This window comes from Cervus canadensis, chromosome 1, assembly GCF_019320065.1.
Source record: "Cervus canadensis isolate Bull #8, Minnesota chromosome 1, ASM1932006v1, whole genome shotgun sequence".
NCBI lineage: Eukaryota > Metazoa > Chordata > Mammalia > Artiodactyla > Cervidae > Cervus > Cervus canadensis.
In genome coordinates, this window is record NC_057386.1 from 97,258,890 (window position 1) to 97,280,590 (window position 21,701).

At 46.4% G+C, this 21,701-nt stretch overlaps 1 protein-coding gene across 5 annotated transcripts in view; it reads right to left on the reverse strand.

The window, feature by feature from the left end:
• The window catches only part of FNIP2 (folliculin interacting protein 2), a 123,548-nt gene extending 102,214 nt beyond the window's left edge, over window positions 1-21,334 (reverse strand). For 2 of the 5 annotated variants that reach the window (XM_043487414.1, XM_043487408.1), the window contains exon 1: window positions 20,985-21,224. In XM_043487414.1, the coding sequence (XP_043343349.1) occupies window positions 20,985-21,088 (104 nt within the window). In that variant the 5' untranslated portion in view covers window positions 21,089-21,224. Of the gene's footprint in view, window positions 1-951; window positions 1,020-6,300; window positions 8,732-20,984 lie in introns of those variants that run through there. The other 3 variants (XM_043487409.1, XM_043487411.1, XM_043487412.1) reach the window with 3 other exon arrangements.
• Between the last annotated feature and the right edge of the window lie 367 nt (window positions 21,335-21,701).

A 21,701-nucleotide genomic window follows, 5' to 3' on the forward strand; every position in this document is an offset into this window, starting at 1 on the left:
AGGTAGAGGAAGGCTGGAGCGAGCTCAGAGGTGGAACCTGTCCTCCACGTGACTGCCCTGGAAGCCCTGTCTGGAGTCAGTCTTTGCTGTTCACCACTGAGCCTTGAAGATCCAACATACTTTACAGCAATTAATCATGGGCCAGACCTCCAACGGCCTTGAACAAAGGAATCACGGCAGCCCAGCGAGCCCCCGCCTCCCCCCAAGAGAGGTTCTCTGCGCACCGAGAGCACCAGTGGGGCTGCCAGGGTGAACCATCACCACCCCTGGAGCTGAAAACGCTTCTCTCCCGTTACTTCCATCCAGAAACTCTTCTCCTTCTTGCACGAGCTTTCCCTCTGCGTTGCTTTCACTGCTGACTAAAGTCAAGTGGCTTCCAGGCTAAACAAGCACCCGAAAGCCGACGAAGCTGAAAGTGGGAAACCCTGCAAGTTGGACGGGGCGGCCGTCCAACCCCATGAGGGGACACCCAGCCCTGGGGCTTCTCTCAGACCCCACTGTAGCCTTAGCTTCAAGGACACAGCCCCTCTCCCGGAGGCCTGTCCTTGTGCACCGCCTCTTCCTCAGGGAGCAGGGGCCCAAAAGAGCAAAGCCCCAACCCCAGAAGCTCCCAAAGAATCCCAGGCCCAACCAGAAGCTGGTCTTTTCTATCATTTCTCTCCTCATCCAAAGCTACCAATAAATGCTAAGACGATCTTCACAAAAGGGAAGGAAAGCTGAGGTCAAAGGCATTAAACAGACAGGGCTGTTGCTTATTTATTGATTTCCTGAGGGCCGACGAATGTACACCCGCCCCCCACGGCCCCATAAAGGGCATGAACCGCCCACGGGCGCAGCATCTCCCCTCGACCCGTCGCGGCAGAATCTGGCACAGGAAACCACACCCCAGCGGGATGGGGTGCTGAGCGCGGTGACGGGCACCACGTGGCGGGTGGGGGTCAGAGCACTTACCAGGGACCAGGAGTGGCGCTCACTCTGCAAGGGCAGCCCCATCGGAGCCTCATGGCCGCGCCACGAAGCGGTCGCGCTGGTCCCACCAGGCCAGCAAGGGGACAGCAGCCCAGCCCAGCAAGGCTCAGGACAGCGCCCAAGACCACGCAGCCGTGTGGAGGCCACGGCGGCGGAGCCACAGAGCCGAAGTCGGGCTGCGAGCCCACGGCCGCCCCTGCCCTGCGCTGCGCCGGAGCCCGCGGCTGAGAGGCGGAGGCAGGCGGCCAGGTCCGCCCAAGGAGAGCTTCTTAAGAGAACGCTCGAAAGTGCTGGAGGAACCGAGACAGGTTCACTCTGACTGGGGTAGGAAGGGCGGGGGCAGGGGGACAGCGAGGAGAAGCGGGACCAGCCCAGCCACACCCAGAAGTCTAGGCCTGAATCTGAAGAGCCGCAGCTAACAGCTTGGAGCACCTCAGTACCAGAAAAGAGCCCAAGTCTCCTGTTCAAGGATACACAAAAGAATACCGATTCAAGACAATTAAAAAACAGAAGACCCATTTTAGTTACAAACTCAAAACAATTTTTAACAAGTGCAAAGCAAGGCAACTGCCACAAACAAATGCTGCAGAGGGCATGGAGAAGAGGGAACCCTCCTACACTGCTGGTGGGAATGTAAACTGGTGCAGCCACTGTGGAGGACAGTATGTAGGTTCCTTAAAAAATTAAAAACAGATCTACCATCTATTCCCACCTCTAATCCTACTCCTGGGCGTATACCCAGAGAAAATCAAAATTCAAAAAGATACATGCACCACAATAGCCAAGACATGGAAATAACCTAAATGTTTATCAACAGAAGACTGGATAAAGAAGATATGGTACATATACAAAATGGAATATTGCTCAGCCATAAGAAGGATGAAATAATGCCATTTGTGACACAGGTGGACCTACAGATGATCATACAAAGTGAGAGAAAGACAAACATCATGTGATACCACTTACTTTTAAAGAAATGATACAAGTGAACTGATTTACAGAACAGAAACAGACTCACAGACATAGGAAACAATCTTATGTTACCAGAGGGGAAGTGGGGGAGGGACAAATTAGGAGTCTGGAATGAATATATACACACTACTATACCTAAAATAGTTAATCAACAAGGACCTACTATATAACACAAAGAACTCCACTCAATACTATATAAAAACCTGTAATGGAAAACAATCTGGGAAGGAATAGACACGCATATATATGAAACTGAATCACTTTGCTGTACGCCTGAAACTAACACAGTATTGTACATTAACTACACTCCACTATAAAATAAAAATTAAAAAAAACAAGGGACCTGGCCAAACTTGGGATAAAAACTGGCCGTGGCACGATGCAGGAGCCTGGAGATCAGTGTCCCCAACTAGGCTCACCCTGCACAGGCACCTACCTCCTAGTCCAGGGGACCCATGTCCTGTTCTGTGAAATTCATGTGACCACTTTGGAAAATAAAATCCATGTAAATGTGAACTATTACAATTAAGTCCACCATCAATGATACTTTCTCTGAAACACTGATCTTCAACAGTCAACTGCACATTTAACCAATACTCGCCTTTCTCTCAGCATGATTTTTAGAAAAGAAATTCATGAGGGAAACCAGTTTATGTCTCGATGTGATTCCTAACTGCAGTATCCTAACCCTCCAGCGTGGCCTGTTACTATTCTGAAACCACCGCCACTACATTTCCTGGGCTAAACATGTCTTTCTTAGTCTTTGCCAAGGAGGAGAGATGATTCCATTAACAGGACCTCATGGCGGGACTTTCTCAACATTATCTCGATATCGAAGCAAAAACTGCTCCAATTCCCAACAGACTCCCGCCCCTAGGCATCTGGACCCACAGGTGCCTCTGCCTCAGGTGCATAGATCAAATCACAGATGGGGATAAAAGCGACCTTAGGGCCTTGAGAAGCAGTACTCAGAAAATAATCTTTCCCCCTCAGGCCTCCTGCCCCCATTCCCCACCAAGAAATCACCTCATCTGAGTTAATGAATGTGGCAAATTAAGGATATAGCATTAGGAGGAGGAAACCACAAAAAGTCAAAAGGAGAAGTGAAGCCCTGAAGATCAAAACTGCAACTCCTCTGATGCTGGGTAACCTGTCATTAGGAGACAGGGGGCAGTACTCTCATGGAATAAAGGCTGCCAAGGGTGACTATTGGAGCTTCCTCCCAAACTAAGCTATGTTCTTTGGGAAATTAAAACGACATTACCATATTTTAAAGAAATAACCAGAGGGAATTTGCTGTAGGACTCAGCTGAAATCCGGTGCTCTGTGACAACCAGGAGAGGTGGGATGGGGTGGGAGGTGGGAGCAAGCTTCAAGAGGGAGGGGACATATGTATACCTGTGACTGACTCATGTTAATGGATGGCAGAAACCAACACAATATTATAAAGCAATTATCCTTCAATTATAAATTTAAAATTATTAAAAAACTTAAAAACCACTGTCAACTCTCAACACCATATAAAAGCAGCCACAATTTATGGATGAAATACATAACTCTCAAATCCTAGTCAGCCCACTTATCTCAAAACTGACATCCACAAAATTCAAATGGGAGGAACGGACATCTGAGAGCCCCCTGAAGTTGTTAAGTGTACGTCATTCATGCACAAGTAAACTTAGGTGGCTTCTTTTTTTAAACTATGACATGAGAAACCAAAACAAGCATTCATTTATTCATCCGAGTCTGAATCACCATTAACATTTTCACCCCAAGAACTGCAGATATCTGGTCACTCATTTTTAACAAGGATAAAACAGCATGAAGCCAGTAGAATATTTATCTTGAACAGAGATCTGGATTAGGACCAGAAAACAGAAGTAGGGATAAGCAAACATTTCTCTGGAAGGAGAAGTGTAAACAGTGTGGCCTTTTCAGTGATGGGTGGAGAGTGAACTCAACCTCTTCATGGCTGATCTACAGAGAGACAGCCAGGGACAGCCAGGGACAGGGACACAGTGCAAGCCAGGGACAGGGCCAAGTGTCGACAACACTAGACATTTTCCTGCTGAAAATGTCCAACTAAAGGGAACACACACTAAGCTCTTTCAGGTTCTCTGAACATCAGGTAAGTACATGAGTTTCAGTTTGAGCAAAGGTCTGGTCAGTTTAGGGAATGATGGCGTTCAAGCTATTCTGATGACAAACCCAAGCTCTCAAAAAAAAGTATCTTCTTAAGAGAATACATCATACATTTCTTGGCAATGAACCTCAGAAATCTAAGCTGGAACTAGTATAGAAAAAGAAAAAATGATCTATAGAAAAGAGTCTCTAAGGTTGAAGAAAAATTAAATAACCCTATAACTGGAAAGAAAGAAGAGAAGGGGGTAAACACAGACACAGACAGGATAAACGCGCTTACTGGTTAAATTCTGCAGGGGAAGCACGGGGAGATGTCCTTAAAAGCTTTAAAGAGGCAAGTTTATGCACAGAAAGGAACTTCCATAGAATGGCTCATAAATTTATATTCCTCTAAGTAGTAATACTAGCTAAAAAAAGCCAGGCTTGACTAAGTATATTTAAACATTGACTGAGTTCCAATCAGAGTCCTCAGTTCTGTGCTGTGCGCTACAGGGACATATGATGTTCCCTGCACGCAAGGTATAATCTGGTCATGTCTGGTTAACTAGAAAACCAGCTGGTAGAATGTTGTCAGTAGCATAAAGACCAAACAAAGAAACAGTAAGTGCAGGGGCTAGCGGGAGGGGTGTGCCCACTTGGGGCTCAACAAAACTGTCAAGGAAGCATTTGAACTGGGTCGGGAAGAGCACACAGAATTTGGACAAAAGTCATTTTCAGGGAGGGACTAGAAACAGAAAAGTCTTATGACGTAGCATGGTGACTACAGTTCATGCTGTATCGCATATTTGAACATTGCTAAGAAAATAGGTCTTATAAGTTCTCCTGATTAAAAAAAAACATTTTTGTGACTACATGAGCTGTCAGACGTTAACTACACTTACAGCAATTGCCTCACAATATTCATAGATATCAAATCATGATATACACCTGAAACTAATAAAATGTTATATATCAATTATGCCTTAATTTTTTTCACAGCTTTTTAATTTTTTGGTCATGAGGCATGTGGGATCCTAGTTCCTGGATCAGGGATCGAACCCACACCTCTTGCAATGGAAGCATGGAGCCTTAACTACAGGATTACGAGGGAAGTTCCTCAATGTTTTTAATTACAAAAAAAAGAAGAAAAGTCTTGAGAGAAATGTAGATTTCCTACGCCCCTTTGGCAAATACTGGCCTAAAATATCCCCTGACAATCACTGTCTCCTGAGCGCTGTGACTGGGGTATTCAGCTGCACCTCAAGTTCATGTGCAAAAACAAACATACACATTCCTTTTTTCAAGTCATTTCTTCGCTTGCATTAATTATGCTACCTTTCGCTTGAGTTACTTAAGTTCAAGCCCTACACATAATGTAATATATTACTCCTTTTTAAGAATTACTTACTCTTAGTTGACAATTCCCTGTCCCTTTCACATCGTCTCCCTTTTCCTCTGAAACATGCCTCAAGCACATTCCTCCATGCATACCAGTCAGGTCCCCCTGGAAACTACGTGCAGAGAACGCAGTGCAAGACAGATAAGCCCATAATTACTTGCAAACTTTGATGCCTGATCTCAGCCTTAAATCCTGGGAAGCTGGACTGGGCCGGGCTTGGAACCGCACAGGAGCTGATGGAGAAACTCAGCTGTGCGGATCTCAGAGCCTAAACCAATGTAGGTCAGCAACCTCTTCCTCTGACCCCAAAAGGCCACGTGGGAATTAATCTGATGGTGAGGAAAGACCCTCACTGAGAATGTCAGCCAGCCAAAAAAAAAACAAAAAAAACTACAAAGCCTGCTTGTCCCAGTGCTCAAGGCAGAGGTGGTCAAGGTCCCACAGCTCAGATATTTCTAGGATGAGAAGAAAAGGTGAGTCTTCTGAGCAGAGGGGTGATAACTGACAGTTTAACAATATTTTGGATTCATTCAGATGGGGAGGAGCAGTCCTATTATTTTATCCTCAAGGGTAACTGTGTACCACCACCCCGCCCCCAAAAGTATCCTCTGGTTCCTGGAGCCCAAGGGCTCTGCACACAAAGGTTTCTAAAACACGGGGAGAGATGGGGGTCTAACACAGGACTGACGGCAAGACTTCCCTCCAGGATGCTACTACCACAGTCTGCTGATTGGGCCATGACAATCCTGACAATCCAGTGCTCATTTCAATGTAAGAACCTTGCTGTTAAAACAGCTACCAAACATGCTAGCAGTCAAGGCAAGCTTCGGACAACTTACGTGGCTACCGCTGTGTTAAACACAATATTGACTTTTATGGTCCAGGCTGTAAACTCCATCCTCGCTGCAGCAACCAGAGTGGCGGGCGGTCATCAGCTGTGAGACCAAAGTCCAGCACCACCTGGGTGAGAAGGAGGTGGCTTGGACGAAGGAAGAAAGGATGCTGAGCAGGCTGTGTGCTGTGGGTGGGCTGCATCTCCAGGCACCAGTAGCCTGACACAGTGTCAGCTGGAGGAGGCAGAGGGCGCGGGTTTTTGAAACTAAGATCCCCACCACCTCCACTGCAATTAGGGTCAGTACTTAGCACTTCCGTTAGGTGAGATTATAGACAGCTGGAAGCTTTCCCTTCATCTAGTTTCTGAGACAAATTCCTCTCTGCCCCCTTGTCCACCCCCTTTTCTATTTGTAAAAATCCAACTCGTGTTCAAATGCAATCTCCTCTCCTTGGTACAGGTCTGCAATTTCAGGAAACTGTTCAGCTCTTCACAAAACTTGGAAAACCACTTAGGGAAAAAAAAGGAACTCCTGGGCTATGAAAAGAGATACCTGGGAGTGGGAGAGGAGAGGAGCAGGCAGAGCACAGCGGATTTTAAGACCATGAAAATACCCTGTATGATGTTACAACGATGGAAACGTGTCATTACACATTTGTCCAAACTCACAGAGCATACGACACCAAGAATGAACCTGAAAGTTAACTAAGGGCTTTGTGATGATGGTGTGTGAAGGTAGATTGGCCATTGGGAGAAAAAAAAGTACCACTCGGGTAAAGGGGAAACCTCTGGACCTTCCTCTCAGTTTTACTGTAAACCTAAAACTGATCTTTAAAAAGTCTTTACTTTAAGTGGGGGACAGTGTGGCTCCCTGATTGTCTTGTGGTAAGAATCCGCCTGCCAGTATAGAGGACATGGGTGTGATCCTTGGTCCACAAAGATCCCACATAAGGTGGGGCAACGAAGCCCACGCACCCCGAAGCCCATGCTCCTCCTCAACAAAGGAGCCACCAGTGAGAAGCCCACACACCAAACAGAGCAGTCCTCGGTCCCTGGTCACTGCAACTACAGAAAGCCCAGGGGAAGCAATGAAGACACAAGTGCAGCCATAAATACACAAACAAATCTTGAAAAAAAAAAATGCGAGTAACAGATTCTTAACAGTTTAAAAAAAGAGACCAGTGAGCTCTCTACACGTATGGATTCTGCCACGAGCTAGGAGGGGAACCATAAAGGGGAACCGTGACATTACCGGCTTGTATCCATTTTGTTCTTCCCTTCAGAGATGAGAAGCCTGGGGTGGGGGATGCGGGGGAGACTAAGGAATATCACACACAGTAAAACTGCACTGATCTGGATCCGGCACCAAAATTTAAGCGAAAGTATTTGTGCTACACTGCTTCGCCCACCCGTGCTCACACCTGCAGTGGCTCCCCAGTGCTTTGGGGGAAGGAACACCACCTCCTGATGAAGACAAGCCACCTGCCACTTCTCCACAGTCTGGACATCGCCCAGAGTCGGGATTAACACAGGGAAGAAGCTGGAGGAGCTGGAAGCAGAAGCAGACAAAAACACTGGACTCTGAGAGTGACAAGACCTGCTGTCAACGGAAGGCCTGACAGGTGCTAAGTGCTGTGCAGCGGGTGTAACTGATGTGCACTCGAGTCCTCGGGACCTTGCAAGAAAAGCCATTTTACATTCACTTTACTGAAGAAAAAACCAAGACAGGTGTGCCCTATGATATAAGTGGGGGGAGCTGGCTTTGAACTCAAGAATACAAATCCACAACGGATTCCCTACTCTATTAACCCTCCAAGTACAGATTGAGGACCTCCACTTATTCTTTGGGGCCACTGAAATTTAAAGCTGAACATGTGTATAATGCTTGCAAGGCCTTGCACGTTCTGGCCAGGGGATCCTGCCTCCCGGAAGAACTCTAACATCAAAGAATCTGGTCCATTCACGAACCCAGGAACACACCTTCAGCCTCTCCAGCCCTGAGTCCTACCCCTCAGGTCGTAACTCCTGGGTGAAGCCGCCTTTAAGCAGCCAGACTACAGAGCCCTCAGTCCTTCCTGCCATCTGAAGAGGACAGTACACTCGGTCCTGATCTACTAACTGCTTTGCACCACCGGTTAGCTTTTAAACTTGGAATCTACAATTGCACAGTTAAATGGGAAGCTCCCTAGAAACATCAGACCTCACACTTCCTTATAAACCTCTTAGGAACTTCAAATGTTAACCTGTAGAGAAGGAATACAGACCATGTACTGAATTGGGTTTTAAATTCCCAGGGCCACTGGTTAACCAGACATTGATCTCCAGCAAGCCTAGGTTTTTATCTGTAAATTATTACAACTTTATATCTACAAATTAGCTAATAAAACACCCACCGTCAAAGGGTAACTGCAAGAGGATGTAAGCAAAGGCCAGGAAGCACGGTGCCTAGAGCACAGGAAATGGTCCCTCCTCCACAGACACGGGGGGCTCCTCCAACACTCCGGAGATGCAGCTACTTACAGGCATCTTAAAAGACTGCAGACACACCACTTACACAGAGAGGCCATAGTTAACGAGGCTTAGAATACGAAAATGTATTTTTAAAACCAGAAATGGCTATTTGCATTATAAAAGAATTTTTCTTAATTTTTATTTATTGCCCATACTAAAGGAATTTTTTTTAATTTTTTAAATTTGTCTCAGAACAAAACAGGGCCATTCCAACATCACACAGAGGAAGAGCCAGTCTGGAGTCTTGACATATCTGGACTGGTCCTCATAAGGTACCAGATACCCACAGTAGGATCTGAGAAACCATTCAACCTGTCTATGTCGGCTTGTGTTCCCTCAGAAGCCTCCAGTTTGGGAGCGACAGAACCAGACATAAATACTTCCAGACCCACAGGACCAAAGGAAAGGACCCAGAGCTGGGAGAGTCCAGAGAGGGAGTGGAGAAGGCCTCCTGGGGAAAGGGCATTTTAGCTAAGGCTTTGATGTGTGAATAAAAGCTTGGTAGGCAGGTAAGCGAGAGGAAAAGTTGAAGAAGGTCCGAGCTGACTGATGTTTAGAGACCGTCCCCTTCATCTTTGGAGTGGGGCTCAGAGAGCAAATGCCTCAGTCGAGGCCATGCTGCAAGGTCCGGGAGGCAAGAGGGCCCAGGAATGAGGCATTCAGGAAAGCAGGTCATCAGGGCTGTGTGGGGCTGAAGGGTGGTAGGTGCAGCGACTCCAGCCTTAAAACCTTTGAAAACCAGAGACTCCTGCCCCAGGCTGGAGTGCCTGGGCCCCTCCACATGCTCCAGGACATGAGCACTGCCTGGGTACTGCATGGCCTGAAAAAGATAGGTTCAAAGGAGGACAGACAAGACCGGCTACATAACTTGCAGAATGAAGACGTGGGGCCACTTGTTCAAGAATTGAGAATTTCAGGACAGGGACAGCAGAGCATTAAACCAGGCTATGGGGACAGAGGTCAGCCTGGGGGGCAGAGAAGGGCCACAGTATGCTTCTGAACACCCCCTGTGTCCCAGAGGGACAAAATATGATGGGGCAGCTGGACAAGCCTCCAAGTGCAGAGACCCGGCTGAGGCAGGGCCCCCGCCTGGGACTCCACCTTTCTGATAAGCCTTAAGTTGTTCTCTTTTGTACATTTTTTAAAAAAATAAAAATCACAGAGGAAAAAAAAAATAAAAAGAATATTTACCTACAAGGTCATTACCCCATAACATCAACTCTTGCATTTTTCTGTTTTTCTTCTAGTCCTTGGTCATACATTTACATATTTTACTAATATATTCATATTGTAGGAACCAATTGATTTTAAGATTTTTATTTACCATATCTAATATTTTATAATAATATTATGTTATTAATTGTAACATTTTATATGTATATTTATATATTAGTATTTATGTATGTTTTGTAGCATGTGTTATAATCAACATGATATATATTTAGTATTTTATGTATTTGTTGATATATTAAATATGCATTAATATATTTTATATATTGTATTAAAATACTTAATTTAATTATATTAATAAAGTCCCCATAATCATTTAATCATCATATAATATCCTATGAAGCTAACATCACAATTTAGCTACTTTCCAGCTGTTAGACAACTATCATAATTCTTTTAGATTTTTATCATTATAAGAATCATGCTTAAAGAACATCTCCAGGTACAAAAGTTTTTTTTTGGTTTTTCTTTTTAACACCTTCACGCACAGAACATTTTTCTTTTAAATCATTCGGGCCCCAGAGTACAAGCTAGACAAGGGGTCAATAACTCCCAGGTAGAAGGTACAGTCCACCTACAGGCACGGGTTCTTCAGGGCACTTTCAATCACCTCCACTAGACAGCCACTCAAGTGTTAACACAGTCACACGGCTAGGAGCGTAGGCAGGTGCAGCATCTCCAGAGAGTGATTTGGCAGAAATTCCACCCTGGATCCTAACCCTAGAAAGATACTTGAGCTTCTGCAGAAACATCTTCTGACCAGGACGTTCACCATCTCTGATAAAAAAAAAAAAGACTGAAAACAATCTAAACGTTCATCAACAGAGGGCTGTGTACTTGACTGCACACTAAAAGTACCCGAGTAGGGTGTTCATAAAGACAGACCATAGACAACCAGGGTTAACGAAACTGGAATCTCGGGGAATGGTCTGGGCATTTAAATCTTTCTGGGGCCCTGTAATGTCCAGCCAGCCTGGAGAACCACTGGGTTAAATAAAGTCTTCTATGTGCATTCAGTCAGTGGAGACTAGGCAGGTATTAGCAACATGCTGGATGGTGTGTATAGCAACTACCATTTCTGTGAATGAAAGGTGATGTTTTTTCTTGTGTCTGCACAGAATATTTCCAGAAGGATAAACTAAAAGAAACTGGTATAATAAAGGTAGCCTGGACTTCGCTGGTGGCTCAGTGGTAAAGAATCCACCTGCCAGTGTAGGAGATACGGGTGTGATTCCCGGTCTGGGAAGATTCCGCATGCCAAGGACCAACTAAGCCCACGTGCCACAGCTACTGAGCCCGTGCCACGAGAGCCCCGGAATCCGCACACACAGAGCCCAGGTGCTGCAACTACTGAGTCCAGAGCACTCGGGAGCCCGCGCTCGGCAACAAGGAAAGTCACCACAATGAGAAGCCCATGCACTACAATGAAGAGTAGCCCCTGCTTGCTACAACTAGAGAAAGCCCATGCAGCATCGAACATCCAGCACAGCCCAAAATAAAAAGGGTGGCCTTTGGAAAGAGAGATTAGGGGTGTGAAGTGAGAAACTTGTATTTCAATGTATACCATTTTATACTGTTTGATTTTTAATCAGGTGCATTTAAAAGTTAACCTTGAACACAATCGTAATTTAATCTGTGCGCTGTTTCTCAGGAGCGTGTGGCACTGAGTGGCACGCAGTGTTCCTGGTCAGGGCTGACCTGTTCCAGGTCAGGGTGTTCCTAGGGTCCCCACAGGGCCCTGCACAGACGGAAGGGACCAGGCAGCTTTCCTGGCCCTCTGCGGGCTCGTGTGGCCCTGGCAACCAGTGCCCCAGCCTAAAGCAAACAGCACTGGCTGCTAAGCCAGGAAGTGTTTGCTCGTGGCCTCCCTCCCCACTCACCGAGGCCATCGCCAATGACACATCAGTCTGGGCCATCTCCTCCTAAAGGGCACGCCGGGTTTATAAACCCATTTTAAATGAGTTTTTCAGCTGAAAACATCACGCATGGAATGCAAAGAAGATGCCATCTTTTTTTCTAAAGCACTTACTTCCTGCAGCCTGCAAACCCCATCTCTGAGGATTTAGAATACCAACATTGTTTTTAGAATTAAGTTCCCCAGTGGCTCAGTGGTAAAGAATCCACCTGCAATGCAGACGACACAGGAGACTCAGGTTCCATCCCTGGGTTGGGGAGACCCCATGGAGGAGGGCATGGCAACTCACTCCAGTATTTTTGCCTGGAGAATCCCAGGGACAGAGGGTCCCGGTGGGCTATAGTCCATAGATTCACAAAGAGTCAGACACGACTGAAGTGACCGAGCACGCGTGCTGTATCTTGTTTGAAACAGCCACTTAGCTAATTTCATTCTATAACGTATTTCAGTTTTACCAAGCCACACGAAAATTTAATAATGCTAAATAGCATAAAACAGTTTTATAGCACAGTTGGCTAGTAATTTCAGAGGTTTACAGATATTATTAAATACTTTTCCTATAGGCTGCTTTCAATAGCTATGGTGTTTCACAACTGATTAGGTATATTACTTAAGTGTCATTTTGATCATTTTATTTATTCATTTTGAGTTTTGGCTGCACTGGGTCTTTGTTGCTACACGGACTTTCTCTAGTTGTGGTGAGTGAGGGCTACACTCTGGCTGCAGTGTGTGGGCTTCTCATTGTCAAGGCTTCTCTTGCTGTGGTGCATGGGCTCCAGGGCACACAGGCTCCAGTAGTTGTGGTACATGGGCTCAGCAGCCGTGCCTGGGCTCTAGAGGGCAGGCTCAACAGTTATGGTGCATAAGCTTAGTTGCTCCGTGGCAGGTGGGATCTTCCCAGATCCAGGATCAAACCCATGTCTCTTGCATTGGCAGGCAGATTCTTTACCACTGTGCCACCACTGAAGTCCCTTAAGTGTCTATTTTATGTTTCTTTGTTTTTTAAGGAGAGGGCACGTCCCTTTAGAGTATTTACCTCATTATTTTTATATCAGAAAAAGAATTCATTCATATTAACGGAAAGAAGGAAACTGCATTGTCTATAACAAGGTTCCTTTGACAAATGACACAACGCATATCAGACACATCAAGAAAAAAACATAGTATATCAAGAGATCAGGTTCTGGAATACCAGAGAATCTTTAAGGATTGTCTGCCTGCAAAAGTCTCATCCATTCATTCATTCATTCCTCTAACAAGCATTTAAGTACAACTTCCTGCCAAGCCCTGCACTAAGCACTACAGCTGGGGCAGGAGGGCTAGGATTAGAAGAATTCCCATATCTAACCACAACATGGATGTTTTCTTGTTTCATTCAATTACTCAAATGTATGCTTAAATTGGCTAAATGATATTTTTGTTACTATTTCTCAATCCTGTTTTAGAAAAGAACTTGAGTAAATGAGGATAGTCAAATAAGAGCTAGATGAAATCAAACACACTAATCTCTTCCCATTACTCCAAAGGTTTCAACCATAAGACAGAAGAAAACTCTCAATTTTCTGGGTACACCAGGGTAAGATGGTTGGCAATCTGAAGTTTAAGTGTAAGGTGTTAAAGGCAGAACTGATTAGACTGGTGATTTTGCTGCTTCTTCCTAACACATCCTAAATCAACACCTGTTTCATCTCTGAGGAATATGCAGGTTAATGTCTAACTTGTCTCCAACTTGTGAAGGAACACAGTTGCCATGACAACTGAACAAAAAGTTTAGTGAGCAAAATTCACCAGTGAAATGCAAAAATCCAAATTCCATCTAACTGACATATGCGTACTTGTAAGCAAATGCTAGTTTTCTGTTTGTTAAACCATCAAAATAAATGAAAATATGTTCTGTGAAAAGTTCCATGGATACAAAATTTAAACACACACGTTTTTGTCAGAGTAGGTCACAAATAAATAAAATGAAACAGTGACTGTTTGACAAGTAAATCTCAGCAGTGTAGCATTTAGCATTACAGGGTCTCGAGAGCATTTTCATCAAGGAAAACCAGATACTTCTAAAGTGAGTATATTTCTAAGGTTGTGTTAAATTGTCAAGTAAATTCATGTATATGTTCCATTTCTACTGATATCCATTACTGATATCCGCAATCTCCTGGATCTAATGCCTAATGATCTGAGGTTGAACTAACATAATAATAATAAAGTGCACAATAAATGTAATGCGTCTGAATCATCCCAAAACCATTCCCTACTCCCCTGGTCCATGGAAAAAACTGTCTTCTATGAATCCCATCCCTGGTGTCAAAAAGGTTGGGGGCTGCTGGATTACACAATGTAACTTAGAGTATATTCAAATAAATGGACTATCAATTTCCCCAGAAAAATCCTTCTATCATCAACACACAGTTTACTTAGGTTGTCCACATGTGATGGATGCGTGGTTACATTATTAATATCCAACATACAACTATCCTCACTAGAAATTAAGCTGAGGTTTCCATCAGATATGCAGGTTTCCCCTCAACCGCCATCAGCTCTGGGGATGAATTTCTACTCCCCCAGTGACCACTCTGCATGAACTGGTGGTCATTTTCAAATAGATATCCATGACTAATCAGACACTAGTGGTCTCTGATTTAAAGGTGTATTACCCCAAATACAGAAATGCTCGTATATGATGAAGAAAATGTCTTAAGTGTGGTGATAAAATCATCTTCATAAAGCAGGCACCTATCTCTTCATAACACAACACTGGGTGCAAATTCCAGAGCATGATCTACATATGAAGCAAGATTCAGGGACAAATAACTAGAAAAAATATTCCAAACGTATCTATGAATGAAAAGCACATAGTTAAAGAGAGAAAAACATGATAGCGGGGGATCCAGACTCATGCGAATACTGAAATCTTATGGAACAGAAAGCACCTGCCATTTAACACACACCTAAAACATCAGTGTTAATGGTTATATTTATTGCACTTAATACATTGTGTTATTTCAGCACAAACATAAAGTGCAATAAGAAAAACAGCACAATGTGTGAGGGGGCACATTGTCCTTCCCGGGAGTCCATCACAGAGGCAGCTGGACACTTCTGGCTGAACACAGAGGAACAGTAGCCCAGCCCCTAGCACCCCCATCCTGCCCCCATCCGCACACGCTGCAAAAGGGTGTCTGTGTGGCCTGAGCGGTGAGTCATGGACGTTCCACTTGCAGACAGGGTGGGGTTGAGGGAAGTCACCATTACATGCCCAGTTAGCTGGAAAAGCCCATCCTGTTTTTCCTCTTTTACATAATAATCATTTTTCACAAACCTGAGATAAGAAGAATACTTGGTAAGTAGGAACTCACCAGATATTTCAGCATTCTTATCCACAAAGGGAAAGACTGACTTTTACAGCCAAGGACGTGATCTCATGGAGCAGGCCTGATCGTTCATGCCAGCAAGGGACTCGGACAATCAGGATAAAACATGTGTTCTTTTGTGCCCACACCAAGAAAAACAGTGTCTGGGGAAATCGCACAGCACCAGTTCTCAAATCAGATTCACCCACCAGGAGTTCACACCAACAGCCAGATCATTTCAGAAGCACAAGGACAATCTTTTACGACTTCCTTTGCCAAGGAACAACAACTGTAGGGGCTTCCTCAGGCTGATCTGATGGGCAGACCATGGGAAACACAACCCAAATCCATGGTGGCAGAAATCAGCCCCTCTTTATCTCTACCCTCTATGCTTTAAAACATTGCGTGCCCAGCCCATCTCTCGAGACCACCTGCTAAGTCAAATGACAACATGTAACATGACCATTTCACATTCAGAACTTAAAACTGTAATACGTCTCTCAGCTTTAAAAACATCCAATCCCAGCCCCTTAAACTTACTTAAGCTTCCCCCAAATCTAAAAAGTTGTGTCACCTTTTTCCAAACACACTTCAAATAAATCTTAGTTAGATCTCTCTTGATCCAGGTGATCACCTGGGGACCTGGCTGCAGCTCCTGAGCCCTGGTGGACACCATGCTGGCTGAGGTTGGGGGAGGCAGGAACCTTGCCCCACCAGTAGAAATTGTGCCCACGAGTATTGCCTTCAATTATCAACTTCACCAATTAAACTGCCCTCCTAAGGATCATCAAGAACTTCGGTGTTAAGTACATTAAAATTCACAGCATATTACTCTTAATAACAGGAACTACCAGTTATTTTAGCAAAGAAGAGAAAATCTATAAAGACTTTTTATCCAAATTGGGTTTCTCGGCAAATCTTACACTTAATCCCTACCTCACAATGGAAAATACTCCAGAGCCTACTTAACATTTAATATAACTTAAATCACAAAAGTAACACAAATGGATTAGAGCAAAACCCAAAACACCAACCAAATATAAAACAGAGAAGAATCAAATAAAAATTTCACCCATGGGTTGACCACCGCTGTTAAAATCCTAGTGCGGGGCTACTCACCCTGTCCCCACGTGTGTGGTCCCACACCTACCTTCAATATCATTCACAAGTTTACATTGTTTTTACTTCTTCCAGAGAACACCTTTGTATGTGCAATACACAAACATGTACACATATGAATACACATGTACATGTATATGTACATAGAGAGAGTCAAAAAATAAAGATTTGGCAGCTGCAGAGTGCCATCCGTTGTCCAGTTGTATCACTTCACCTAACAAATTTTTCCTTTCCACTTAAATAAGATTTTATTCTTGATAGGAAAAACTTGCAAATAATTCTGAAAAACACACCACACTCCTAAAGTCAATCCTGACCGCCCAGCCACCTTCATCCAGGTCTGATGAGGGTCTTAGCACTCCTCTGAAAATTCAATCTGTTTCATGACCAACACCATCGAGGTAAAAAAGAGAAGTAATAACAAGTTGCTTCAGCTCTGTCTCGAGTATTCCAACTACGTAAAGGAGAAATCAGCCTCTGAAAAACAGTTCAGTTTTATAAAGCCTCAATATGAGTGATACTGAATTCCATGAGTTAAGAGGCCCTTGGTAATACCTAAAATCGTTCTGTACTGCATTTTACTCTTCTCACAATATTTTCAAATATATTACCTCCCTATTGCAACCTTATTACACAGGAAGGGTGCAATCACCTTACAAATGACAAAAACTGAGGCCCAGAGAAACAGAGAGACACGCGGGTCTCTACACTCACATGGTGGAACAAAGCAGGATGAAACTGGTCTCCTTGACTGGTCCTCCAAGTGATTTGAACGGAACCCACCATAAGAGCTGGACTCTGACCCCAAATTCTTAACACCCTCCAGGGCCCAGCTCAGGACCAGGCGTTGTGGTGGGGTGGGTGTGCTGACCAATCGCATGATTTATGTATCACGTGTCTTATTAAGAAGATCATTAAAAATGTGCTGTAGTGGAGCTATCTATGTTTTTTCCAGAATTTTCCTCCCTTACCCCAGGAAAATCTCACTAGATGCTAGCGTCCTGGGAGCTGGTGGGCAGGCAGGGGGCAGCCCTCCTGCTAGAGGGAAGAGTAACTCCTGGCCAGGCCCTCAGTCACAGCGAGGATGAGAACAGGGTGTCCTCAGTACGGTACTTAACCAAGAGTGTGCCCCTTATCAGCGTCTGAATGATCTTCCTGTTACAGTTTCCAGTGTGTTCTCTGCTACTGAGGCATGTCGGTGAAGGACCTGCTGTCCTCAGATGTCCTACCCTGGTATGCACAGGTGGACTCAAAGTCATGCACCCAGGAGCTAAGCATCAGACCCTCTCAGATAACGATAAGTGGATTAAATTATACTAACCCTGGAGCAGGTGACTTCAACGTGGAAGACGTGGATTAGCCCGAACTAGGCAATGTGACCTCAAATATTCAGGACTGGAGGGGTGTGTGTGTGTGTGGGGGGGGGGTCTCTTCCCAGTACTTAGTCACTGGCCCAGCGGCTGAAGCGCTCTCTTGACTCCTCGTGTCCCAGGCGACATACATGCTTACCTCATCTACCTGGTCCCAAATAAGACACTGGATAACTCATGATCTTTTCCGCCTCCATCTTGCATACACATCTGAGGCGGAAACTGGTCCACTAATTTACCAGAAACATTTAAAAAAAGATAAAGTTTCAAACTTGAACCAGACATGCAAGAAGTTGGTGGACACATCTTGGCTTTTAAAAGTTCCTAAAATGAACATGTTGACCTGAGACGCAAGGCGACCAGGAACCCAATTCTATTTCTTATTTGAGCTGCCAGACACATAACCTCATTTTGTTCTAATTTATCCTTCTGGAAAAAATTCAAAAGTGTGTGTGTGTGTGTGTGTCAATTAGTTAAAAGTGAAAGCAGAAAGAATTCTTTCAAATTTCAAGACCATAATGCAACTTTATAACTTTAAATGGAGCTTACATTTCACAAAAACCATAATCATAATTCCTCTCAAACTTATAAATTCAATCTCTTCTGATTCTTTTCCTGTTTTCCTAGCAAGCTCTTTCCTCAGAGCTATGAAAAGGGCTTCCTGTCAAGAACCTCAAAGAAATACACTAAGAAGGAATCTCAAATGTGATGATTCTTTGCAGGAGGAACCCTAGGAAATACAAAGATCTGAAAAAGACCTGCAAGGTAAGCTACTTACCCTGGTCCTCAAAGTTCCTCTCTAATAAATTCCAGAGAACTGGAGGGACATAAAGACGGCTGTAAAGTCAGGGACGTGGCGAGGCCCGGGGTTAATAGAGCACTATCCAGGGCAAGACCTCGGAGGAGTGGGGAAAAGTTTAAAATAACTAGTGGAAGTCCATCACTGCAAGAAGATATAGAAAACTTCTAAAACAAAAAAAAAAAGGTATATATATAAACTGGACCTTATTTTTACTTAGGTTTTTCTCCAAATATATAGCAATCTATGCTACAAAACTGCCCCCAAAGCCTACCTGAATCTTCCTTTCCTTCTCAAGATCTACAAGTTACCTCCAGTATCTAAACGCACTGAAAAATACTAAATTCACATTAGGCATGCTAGAGTTTTAAGGGAAGGTTTACACCTTAACTTCTGGAAATCTAAACCACCACAGAGCCCCCAAGGGCAGCTCATTCCCTGTCTGAGGTACCCGTTCCCCTGAAAGCACAAGCCAGCTCCTATTTGGTTAAATCTCATACAGGGCAGGAGGGGGACATTTTCCAGGAGGCTCTCCCAGGACGGCTTCACAGCATCTGAGAGTCAAGTCAGGTGAGAAAGCAGGAGGAAAGACTTGCCCGGGCGCCCCGGGTCAATGTGACGTGTCATGGTTGATTTGCCCTCATCTTCCTGAGTCTTTACTTCACCTTTTCCAAGGTGAAGACACACTGCTGAAGGGTCCTGGGATCACCAATTCTCTCCAACACATTTACCTCCAAAACTTACAGAAAATCCTAAGGCAGTCAACAAAGACAAAACCCATAACCAGTCCTTGGCCCAATTTTGTGTTCTTCACTAGACACTGACAGGAAGTCAGAACACCACACTGAAAATGTTCCCACCAAGTTACAATCAGTTTCCCTAATATGGCCAGGGCCTAAATATAGCCACAGTGTTTTTTGGTTCAAAATACACTCCATTGCAGTTGTGGATGGAGGGAAACACTGTGTGGGCAAGTGAGCAGAGAACATGGCAAACTATGGCCAGGCATTTGGGGCTCTCACACGCTAGACAAGAGCTGCTCAAGCAAAGATAGCTGTAACTCATGCCCTGTTCCCTCCAGGCTTTGTCCCCCCCCCACCCCACCCCCACCAAGTCTGGGTTACTGGGAGGAAGAGAAGAAATTACACACCCTGAGCCTCAAGTAATTCTACCGTTCCCTGAAGCAACAGAGCATCACTAGGACCCACAGCAGTGAAAGGGGTAGATTGCCCTACTCCAATGGTAACGATTCAGTTCACCTGCAGAACACAGGAGAATTTAACGAAGGTGTGTTGTCTTCACAATTTACTTTCCAAACAACAGCACACACCCACACACACACCACAGACACTAAATACTGGTAATATTCACGTAACTGCAACCAGGGGCTTTGTGTGCTCCCAGTAAGTGGAATTTAAGAAAAGCAAAATCTAGAGCATAAAACTTAGTCCAAAATGTATTCAAAGTTTCACTTAAAACTTTTAAAAGGCTTATTACACTGAGTCTAGACCTAGTGCACAGATAGGAAGACTTTAAACTCTTTTTGCAAGGCACTTTAGACGAAAAGTGTCAGGATTGGAAGTAGATGCTCACTTAAAATACTTGCTGGAAAACAACAGTTACGGGGAAAGAAACGAACTTCTCAACGCAAGTGGGCTGAAAGACAATATAAGAAGGCCTCTTTTAAAAAAGAGCCCTTGAAAGCAAACGAGCCTAGAGATTTCGTACTGGACTGTCTGGTCACACAGCTTGGGTGAAATGCAAGTTCAGACGCCAAACAAGCTGCTCGGTTCTCTGCGACTTTACGTCTCCCTGGCTGTAAAATGGGAATTATGGTCATAGCCGCCGCACGAGGTTGTCGGGGAAACGAACCAGAGAAATCAACCTAAGGCACCCAAGAAGCCAGCGCGCCCCCCGGGCGAGCGGCGCGTCTCCGGGGGCGCGTGTTGGGAGGGCAGGTCCGAGCACACACACCCCAGCTTTGTGAGGCCCCCTCCCTCGGCCACTTCCTAGAGCATCTCGGGCCCCGCACACACCACGCGCCGCCGGCCCCGCCAAGACGGAGAAACGACACGCTCCCATCCACGCGTCCGAGAACCGGTCCCCAGGCCAGGGAGGAGGAGGGTACCGCGCTCGTGCCGCCGCGCGCTTCCAAGTTCAGAGCAGAGTCACGGACACAATAGGGCCGAAGCGGCGCCCCGGCCCCCACCGCGGCCCCCAGACCCCCGGGCGGCACCCTGGGAGCCCCGGCAACCGCGAGCGGGAAGGGGGCCCGCGACCGGGCGGACCAGGGCCTGCGGTGCCGGAGGCGGCGGCCTGGGAGACCCCGTCCCCTTTTCCTTTCCCCCATCCCCTTCCCCTCCGCCCCCCGCCCGTCTGTCCCAGGCCCCTCACCTGAAGGCCGGCCCCTCCCGGGGCGCCCGGCCCGGGGCAGCCGCCGCCGCGGAGCCGCCGCCGCCCTTCCTGTTGAAGAGCCTCTGCAGCAGGGTCGGGGCCATGGCGCTGCGGTTCCGCTGCGGCTGCGGCTCCGCGGCCTCGGCCCGGCTCAGCGCGCGGCCGGGGGCGGCGGCGGGGCCATCGCGGCGCGGGGAGCTGTGCTCGGCGCCGGGACCGCCGGCCGGTCATATGACGGGGCTGGCCCGCCGCCGCCGCGCGCTGACAGTTCTCCCCGCGGGAGGAGCCGCCGCCGGCGCGGGAGGAGCGCGGGAGGAGCGCGGCCGCCGCGCGTCCGCCATTGGCCCCGGGACCCCGCCCGGCCCCGGAACCGGGGGGCGGGGGCAGGGGACCGGGGGAGGGGCGCGGGAGGCGGGGGTCTCGGGGGGGTGGGGGCGCGGCGCTTAAAGGGGCCCGGGAGCGGGGCGTGGGAGGCGGGAGCCTCCACCGGGTGGGGCACGACACTTAAAGGGGACCCAACGGGGGAGGGGCGCAGTGCTGAACGGGGAGGGGGGACCAGTCGGGTTGGGGGACCAGTCGGGTTGGGGGACCAGTCGGGTGGGGGCTCAGGTGGGCCGGGAAGGTCGGGGCTGGGGCGCAGGGGGCGGGGCCGGGGGCGGGGCCTGGAGTAGAGGCGGGTTGGAGGTAGTGGCGCGCTGGGGGGGCGGGGCCGCAGGG